The sequence below is a fragment of the Glycine max genome, chromosome 9 (genome assembly GCF_000004515.6).
Source record: "Glycine max cultivar Williams 82 chromosome 9, Glycine_max_v4.0, whole genome shotgun sequence".
Lineage (NCBI taxonomy): Eukaryota > Viridiplantae > Streptophyta > Magnoliopsida > Fabales > Fabaceae > Glycine > Glycine max.
The window spans coordinates 28287625-28297412 of NC_038245.2; the positions used below are offsets into that span (position 1 = coordinate 28287625).

General features: G+C 33.3%; 1 protein-coding gene across 4 annotated transcripts; it reads left to right on the plus strand.

Annotated features, from left to right (window-relative positions):
• Nucleotides 1-4416: 4416 nt before the first annotated feature.
• LOC100818507 (B3 domain-containing transcription factor VRN1) lies at nt 4417-7850 on the plus strand. Of its 4 annotated transcripts, none has more exons than XM_041005525.1 (6): nt 4417-4657; nt 5229-5724; nt 5840-5988; nt 6110-6368; nt 6768-6958; nt 7279-7850. In XM_041005525.1, exons 1-6 carry the CDS (start codon nt 4433-4435, stop codon nt 7543-7545), a joined length of 1587 nt encoding a protein of 528 aa, XP_040861459.1. In that variant the 5' UTR covers nt 4417-4432; the 3' UTR covers nt 7546-7850. The 4 variants fall into 4 exon arrangements, with proteins under 4 accessions (XP_040861459.1, XP_040861460.1, XP_014617263.1 ...); XM_041005526.1 differs by having other exon boundaries at nt 6792-6958; XM_014761777.3 differs by lacking the exon at nt 6768-6958 and having other exon boundaries at nt 7279-7488.
• Nucleotides 7851-9788: the final 1938 nt, after the last annotated feature.

Consider the following 9788-nt stretch of genomic DNA (forward strand, 5'->3'; position numbering starts at 1 on the left):
TGATTGACTTTTGTTTTGTACATACATATCGTTTGAGTCGTTACGTTAGTACTTGTTTCGTTGTTGTCAATAGTGTTTGTAGAAATTCCGGAATCGCGTAGATTTTTTTATTTGGGAACGTTGTCCTAAAAATAAAATGAACCAAAATCATGATAAAAATGAAAGAAGTGTTGTGAATAAAATGGCTGCGTATATAAAGAAAAAGGAAAATGTGCATAGAAGGGTTTTTATAAAAAAATACGTGTAGAGAAATTCTCGTGTGTGTGAACAACGAGTGTATGTAAAGAAACTTTTGTATGAACCATAGGTGTGCGTTGGAGAAAAACGAAAAAGATCTTTGAATGTAAATAGGGTTTGACCGTGTGACGTTAAGAGAGAGAGTTCCAATGCGTATACAGAAAAATTTTGTCATGTATAAGAGTGTAGATATACAAAGAAAAATTTCTTCATAGAGGACCATAGGTGTATAATTTTGTGAATATGTAAAAATGAAACAAAAAGGAAAAAGAAAGAAAGACCGCGAAGGTCGACATGTTATAGTTAAGAAGTATAAATCATTCGTAAAGAGCAAACGTATCTTCTGGAAACAAGGGACTGACGCTAAGAGTTTATTTTCCGGAATAACCGAGATAAGAATGGATGAATTCATTGAACTGATGAAAGAACATAACTTGGAAACGTTGGGCCTGTTTGTGTGAATTCCCAACCGCAGTATCACAATGCCATAAACGGGATGCTTGAGTGCCCACCTGGCTGTAGCCATGACTAATCTTGCACGTTGTTTTCAAATCATCATTGTCACGCGTGCCTTGTGGAGTAATATGGGAGTTCGGCCCGAGACCGACACCTTGACACCCAAATTTGTTTTGCCCCAGATATCAAGATTGGGTTCCCACGATAAAAGACCCCATTGAAACACAACCTTAGACTTTTTTTTTTAACCTTGGCCTATCAAAAGAATCCTCATCCTTTCCCTCGAAGCAAAGGACAGTGGAATCTCCTCAAGGGAGAGCAAATAGAATGCTAAAACCCGATTTCCCAAAGAAAGGAAAGGAGGAAGTGAAAAAAAGGGAAGAAATGAAAAGAAAAGAAAGAAAAAGAACAATAAAAAAGGAAAGAAAAAGAAGGATTCCCGATCGAAGATCGAAAGGAAGTGAAAATGGAAAAGATCGGAGGAAAACAGAGTAATTCTCGATCAATGAAAGAAGGGGAATGGAAAATCTTCAGACCAGATAAATTTTCGGCAAGATAAGTGACTGTAGGCAAAGGAAAACCCATTTTTGGTGTCTCTTCCTTTCGAATTGCCATTCAAAGTCATTCTCGACTGGCGATATCCCACCCCACATGAACAAAGAGGAAAAGACCGAAACACCCAGCTTCCTCTCCTAAAACACTGCCCTCGAGAAAATCCTATTGGTCCATGATCGTACGTTTGATCTTTGATTCGATAGGAAATCGTGTGCAAAATAAAGTCGTGGTGCAGTTATGGTTTGGGAATAGGACGAAACACTTGCTTGTGTGAGTTTTATACACTATGAGTGATTTATTAGCCCGATGTTTCCCCTGAATGTTCATTTAAAAGCTAAATGTTGACATCCTGCCCTTCATTTTCGGTTACAAGGAAGATTACCCTTGGCATGAGTATATTGTTTCTCTAAGATATGGTGCTCTCGCGAATGATTTATTTTTCTTTGCAAAAAGCATCATCGCCTTTTTTTCGGAGCCCCATGAATTGTGTTTTCGTTCATGCATCCTCCACCCAAAGAGTTTGGAGTTATGCTTCATGATTGACTAGTGAGGACCCTCTAGTGCAATCCTCCATCCTCGCCTTTTTTTCGGAGCCCCATGAATTGCGTTTTCGTTCATGCATCCTCCACCCAAAGAGTTTGGAGCTATGCTTCATGATTGACTAGTGAGGACCCTCTAGTGCAATCCTCCATCCTCGCCTTTTTTTTGGAGCCCCATGAATTGCGTTTTCGTTCATGCATCCTCCACCCAAAGAGTTTGGAGCTATGCTTCATGATTGACTAGTGAGGACCCTCTAGTGCAATCCTCCATCCTCGCCTTTTTTTCGGAGCCCCATGAATTGCGTTTTCGTTCATGCATCCTCCACCCAAAGAGTTTGGAGCTATGCTTCATGATTGACTAGTGAGGACCCTCTAGTGCAATCCTCCATCCTCGCCTTTTTTTCGGAGCCCCATGAATTGCGTTTTCGTTCATGCATCCTCCACCCAAAGAGTTTGGAGCTATGCTTCGTGATTGACTAGTGAGGACCCTCTAGTGCAATCCTCCATCCTCATGAGAATTTCCAATTGATATAATAACGTGATTTGGTATGGCTATATAATCACGTGAGAATTTCCAATTGATATTATATAGATTTATCTATAGAAACTTCCAACTTCTACCGCCCCACATGTTAATGCCTGTGGTTAACATATGACAATTCTAAGAAGATTTGACCTTCCTCTGCAATGGAATGGCATAGCCCTCGACACTAACATTGGTGACAAACACATTTTTCAACCTTGCTACCAGTTTCTCGCCGACAACGATTTTATCTATGGAGATGAAGTTTCATTTTATTGTCGCCATTATGATAAAATTTGGAAGATTGTCATAAGCTTTTGTTTGACAAGCTGCTATTAGTTTTCGGTGAGATATGTAATTTGGGTGATGTCTTAAAAAAGATTAAGAATTTATCAGAAAAACTGGAATGGTTGTTATACTGACTAAATTTTATTTATATTTTGTTAATTTTATAAACAATGTTTTGTAGTTTGAATACCAATTTTATTATCAATTTTAAATTTTTTCTTGCTTCAACATTGTAATTCCTTTTATATCTGTCATGCAAATTTTTTTTTTCTAAATCACTAGTCAGACGACCCGTGCGTATGCACGGGTTGTAGACTAGTTACTTATAATATTCATTATTTCTTAAGGTTTTGTGCGCTACACAGGTACTATAACTAGTAGAGTTTTTTTTTCCAATCAAATATATTTCAATTCCTAATTTGGATACAACTACTCATTCTACCAAATCTCATTTATGCATGACCTACCATCTCAATTTGCCAAGTTGGTCAGAAAATTCAGAATAACAACATTGACTCTTTGTGGTCCTGCATTTTAAAGGTTACATGTAAACTTCTATTTGAAAATGAGACTAAAAGAATCACAAAGATTGGCAAAGGATGTAAGTAATTTTGTCAACATGATTTTGAGAAGGGTGATGAAATTGTCTTTGACTTTGAAGATCCCAATAGGAACTATTCTCATGTTTACAAAGTGTAGAATTATAACACTTGACCAACTTTTAATTTCTATGGAAATATGTATGTAAAGATGTCTTACGATAAAATCTTACCAATATGTAAAGATGATCAAACCACAAATTTTAATTTTATAAAAATATATTGTAATTCTAATGCATGTCTTAGCAATTAATTTGTGTGTTTTTATAAAATTTTACATAGTCATCTAATCATAATCCATAATATATGGTAAGTATTGAACGAATGTAGTAATTATGAGAGAGAGAGAGAGTATGGAGAAATAAATGACTCTTGAAAGGCAGAAACAAAATGACTTAACCACCTAAAAAGGTAGAAGTAAGAAGGTTTAACCATCATGAATGATTTCAGATGAAAGACATGATGTGATCCTCGTTATATTTCAATCAGTAGTTTATGATATGATTAAATTATATTGTATGCTCTTTTAAGAAATACTTTTGTAATGACAATTAATTGATTATCATTTTGGCATTGCTAATGTTTCTAGAACAACAATTCTAGAAATTTATTTATTTCTTTAATTTAAAATGGAATGTTATTGGCCATTTTATATTGAGTAACTTTTGTGAACACACCTCTTAAACTTAACATGAAGCAGTCACAGTGTGATCGGCCCAATAAGTAAACATGTAAGCACGATATCATATTTTTCATGGCCTGAGAAAACACAACTTCATTTTTAATCCATAGCCTCATTGGTAAACAAACCGAAAAAGCAATCATGGGATATAGTCTAACCAATTACCTACAAACTTACTTTATGTGTACAAACTTTTAATTCGAGTGACTTGAACTGCAAACTCATAGTCAAAATTATTTTGGAATGTCCTGATATTCATTCCAACATCTCTTTATCTGAATTAATTTTCTGTCATGTGCATTTTAATCTAAATTATTTTTCTCTTTATTATTAAGTATGCTTACTATAGAGCTACTTTGCAATGGATATTGGACTTGCATTCATCTTTTATTTTTATTTACAAAAAAATTTCGAATTAATTTTAACCATTTGAAAATATAAAGATTTAATTAAAAAAATATTTTATAATAATCACCACCCTTTTTAATATATGCAGAACAACATTCGAGGGTGTCATTAGTTTTGAACTTGTGGCGTTTCATTGTTCAAGGGGATGCTACAGATAAACATTTCATCATCTCAAGAAGCTATAGCATTGTTTTTTTTTTTTTTTATCTCATTTTCTGCATTGTTGAGTCAGAAATCCCATTTTGCTTTTACCCTCAGATCTCATCTCAGGATCCATAACATGACTTCCGCACGGAATAAGCATCCTTTGCCTCCTGCAGTTCATTTCGTTAAGATTATTCTCACAACAAGTCTTGCAGATGGAATACTTGTAAGCATCATTACTTTCATACTTCTTCTCCAAGTGAACTTCATGTTTAGCAGCACCAAATGTGTCTACTCTACTATCTAATTATTACAAATGTTGTTTTAGTCCTTTTAAGTTTTAAGTAGGTTAACTTAGTTTTTTTTTTCCATCTAATTTATTATGTAGGTTTAATTCGTTCATCTAATTTATTTCGAGTTCAATTTGGTCCTCAATTTTATTTTGTTAAATTTGGTTCTTTAATTTTTAAAATTAGTTCATCTTTTTTGTAAAATGTGTATTTTGTGGAGGCTTAAAATCCTTAGTGGTAGTTTTGAACCGATACATGATTTCTTATATTTTAAACTGGAAAATCAAATTCAATTTAAAAATAAATTAGATAGCTAAAAAATTAATTTAACCTTTTAGTAAGATGATGTTTGAAACTACCGTGTCTCTGCATGCATGATCCTGGATATGCGCAAACTTCTTCCTTTCATATGTTTGAGTTGACAAGATACCTATTGTTGGGGGTTATCTTTCTCTGTTACGCTTGTGAATTTCATTATCCATGCTAACAACAGAATATTTGCTGAAGCTTCCAAAAAAATTCACTCGAAAATACGGGGATGGCATGTCAAACCCGGTGTTTCTCAAGCCTGCAGATGGCACTGAATGGAAAATACATTATACCAAGCATGGTGGTGAGATTTGGTTTCAAAAGGGTTGGAAAGAGTTTGCAACATACTATTCTCTAGATCATGGTCACTTGCTGTTCTTTGAATATGAAGGAACTTCTCATTTTGATGTGCACATATTTGACAGTAGTGCCCTTGAAATAGACTATCCTTCCCATGGTACTCATGAGGGAAAGGACAATCTTGTGGAGATCAGTGATGATTCGGTGGAAATTTTGGGTGAGCAATTTTCCTGCCAAAACACTAGAGGGTCATCTCCTCAACCTTGTAAGAAAATGAAAAATAGCATAACTACAAATGTCGAAAGAAGCCCCAATGTGGTAAACTTGCATCAGCATGTCCCAACTATAAGTAATAGCTCTCAAAAGGCAACATTCATGAAGCAAATGTTAGATGGTATGTATGTCATGATCAGATCACTTTGTGTTGCCTATTAACTTTCTGAGGCTAATTTTTCCTTACTCATGTCATGCTCAATTTTTCATTACTTATGTCATGTTCAATTTTTCAGAAGATGATGGCATAGGCATTTTTAACACCGAATACCCAAAAGTAGAGCAGTCAACTTCTACGGCTTTAAAAAAAGCCTCAACATTCAGATCTGAACATCCCTTCTTCAGGCTTGTCATGAAGCCATCCTTTATTAATGGATATTACCTGGTGAGCATTTGATTAAATATATGCATTGTCATGACTCAGCTTCTTTCGTAAGGATGTTACAGAAGAAATATAATTCTTAGTTGTTATTTTTATAATTTTACATTGTAAGAAAATATCACAGGAAATACCACCTCAATTTGCCGAAAGATATTTGAAGAAAACACATGCAATTGTCATCCTTGAGATTTTGGATGGGAGAACTTGGTCTGTTATTTGTTCTGCAACTAGACTTACTGAGGGATGGCAGAAATTTGCATCAGAAAATAATTTGAATGTGGGGGATGTTTGTGTTTTTGAACTGATCCAGAAGATCCAGGGCCTTTGTTTTAAGGTTTCCATCTATCAAGGTGCTGAAGAACCAATTTGCCCCATTTCACAAGGTAATCCATCCTTCAATTTTGTCTACACAATGAGGATTTAGAATTGGTTAAAGCAGATGTAAGTTAATTGGGCTTAACTCTTCATGAGGGATTCATTTTTAGAATCAGGTGAAGAGTGTAACTATTGAATAAAATCAACCCTTGAAATTTAAATAATGACAATTTATTTTATATATGTATGCAGTTAATTACAGTCTTAATCATTAATTTATCAATCCTTGGCTATATTGAATGAAAATCTATTTCTAGAATTTTATCCATAGAAGGTGCATGTTAGACCTTTGTACATCCAACATGTGCAATTTTGTATCTTCTGAAGTAGCTTTTATTACTCTCTATGAAAAGCTAGAACTGAATTGAGTGAAAATGCAAATATTGTTCTTTTAAAATGCTGCATAGTGCATCCTTCAACCAACTGGACAGGTGGAACTTCAAGTCAAAGATCTTCACAGGTGAAAAGCCGCTCCAAGTTGAAGATCTTAACAATCAGATACATAGCACTAAAAAGAGCTAGCAAATTCACATCAGAAAATCCCTTTTTCATGGTCACTTTAACTACAAAATTAAAGTCAATTATAACCAGAGACGTGGTAAGGTTTTATCTAAATATTGCTTATATTAAGCACCTAATTATGTTGATAGGTCTAGAATTTATCTATTAATTCAGAATCTGTGAAGACTGAAAATGAATTCCTTATTGTGTCAATCATAAACCTAGATATTTATACAAGATAGGCTGCTAGGTTGGATAACTAACTGCAACAGCAGGAACTAACTACTGATAACACAAAATAACAACCACACAAATTGTTTGATTTTGTTCTTTCTTGAACAAGTGCTATTATTCTTTCATGAATTGTTTGATTTTGTTACTTCTGACAGTGATGAAGATATATATGACTTGATGCAGCATGTGCCGATGGACTTTGTCAGAAAGCATTTAGTAAACGTGAAGCAGAAGTTGATGATGATACACTTTAGAAAGAAATTGTGGCCGGTAAGGTTTGTCGTCCGTGAAAGTTCTACTGTTTCAGGCAATCTCTCTACTGGTTGGGCCTGGTTTGTAAGAGAAAATGAACTGCAACGTGGAGATGTGTGTATCTTTGAGCTTTTCAACAGAGAAGATGCAACATTTGATGCTCATGTTTTCAGAGGACACCGTGAGGTAATGCATTAGGGGGCTGCTGGCTTCTATAAAGCTTTTTTTTTTTTTAGTATAGTAAATGCTTCCATATCTCAACCAAAAGACGTATATCAAAGAATTTAGTTTTATCAATCTATGGTCTTTGAATGATAGCATTGATGTATTTGTGCATTTATGACGTGCATTTATACCAATTCTTATCAAGTAATTTGATGTTATATCTCCGTCCATTATGGAATTTTTATTAGGATGACCCCTTCATAGTGGATATTCTTTTTGTATTTTTCATATTGTACTTGGGGATTTCCAAAAACATAGAGTTTCCTTTTAATGATGCATCAAAAGATTTGACTACTTTAATTCCTATAACGCTAAGTGTTCGAAAAATGGTTGATTTTAAATACAAAGAATTGTAGAGCATTGAGTTCGTTTCCACTACTCTTATTATTCTCTGATTTTTGGTTTGCATCATTATCTCTGATGGGATGAAGTTCTGTTATGAATTTTTGGCCTTGAATTATTTGTGGTGCCTGAAAACTTCTAATAAAGTTCAAACTAATTTCAAATGCAACAAGGGAACTTTAAACTGCTAAAAAATGTATTTAGCTAGACCACTATAATTTGTTTGTTAAGAACTCTTGCCATGTTAGTATGATTACTAACATAGTGAAAGGGACTAAATTCAGAAATTTCCAAACTTTGCAAGTTTGAATTCATTAATTTGAAAATACAATAATCAATATCAAGTTTAATTAAATATACAGAGACCAAATATATTTTTTTTGGTAGATGAAAAATACGTTTGTGATGCACAGAACATTTCTTTTTTCTCTCTAATGAAAGACTTTTCGTAATTTTTGTTATTTAATTAAAATAAAATGAATATATTAAATTAAATAATCAGTTAAATATTTATTCTAATATATTTTAAAGGCATTTATTTGTACCACTACTAATTCTGCCTGACTAGTAACTGAATGTTTTTTTATATATATAAAAGCTAGTAACTGCATTTAAAATGTTTTTTTTTTTTTTGTGTATTGTTTTATTTTTTCATACGTAAAGAAGTCTAATACGATAATGTTAAAATATTTTGATCAACATACCAAAACTACAGTTAAATGTCTGAATATAATATAAATATGCATTTTAATCTATGTAAGACTTTTATCCAATTTAATTATTATACTAATTTGTCTAAAATGTGGTCATATTTTTGGACAAAAAATAAGTATTTTTTTTCATAAAAAAATGAAAATAAATCACAAAAATGAAACCTTTTAAGAAGTTATTGTAAAAAAATATTAACAGAAATACTTATACTTTAGACTTCACCTTTTTTTTTTCTTTTTTACTTTTCTATCCAAAAGAATTTTAAATTTTTGTATCCATGTTTAAAATTAGGAACCAAAATAATGGTTATGTTTTCTTTACTTGATTTTGGCATTTTAATTTTTCTCTTATATATTGAGTTCATGTAACATGAAGTAGAAAACATAGCCCTAACTTTTCATCAATTTTGACTCATTGGTATTGCAAAAAAATGTTTATATGCTTGGGAAGATCAGTAGCATCTTGTTCATGAAGTAGAAAACATAGCCCTAACTTTTCATCAATTTTGACTCATTGGTATTGCAAAAAAATGTTTATATGCTTGGGAAGATCAGTAGCATCTTGTTTTTTTTAGGAAAATAACTTATTGCATTTTCATTCAAAATATAGCATGGGTACAAAACATAATATGTACAAAAACTTGGTGGCTAACATAAAACCTAGATGTCCTAGCGAGATTGTGGACAACTTGGTTGACTTGTCACCTAACTAAACTCATTCTTGAGTTTGGAAAATTACATAAAAGAGAATGGCAGCTTGCAACAATGTAATGGAATTATGAAACTCCTACTATGTTGAACGATAAATCTCAACAACAAGTTTACAATCCACCTCTAAAATAAATAGTCAAAGCTCCATTTAAGAGCAATGAATGGCTTACAAAGTGCCCATGCTTCCTCCTCTGGAATGCCTTTTATCGTTACTGTTTTTGCTTTAAGAAAACTTCCATTTTTTTCCATTAAAAGACAGTCCCAGAGGTTAAAACACACCAACAAAGGAGCCAAAAAATTGGCCAACAACAATTTCTCCAAGAACAAAGGAGCACACTCAAGCACTCTAACTCCCATCATTGTACTTAAGGAGAATCCCCATTTGGCCAACTCATTCGCAACTAAATTTGCCTCCCTATAAACATGGTTGACACTAACACTCTCAAAGTGTTG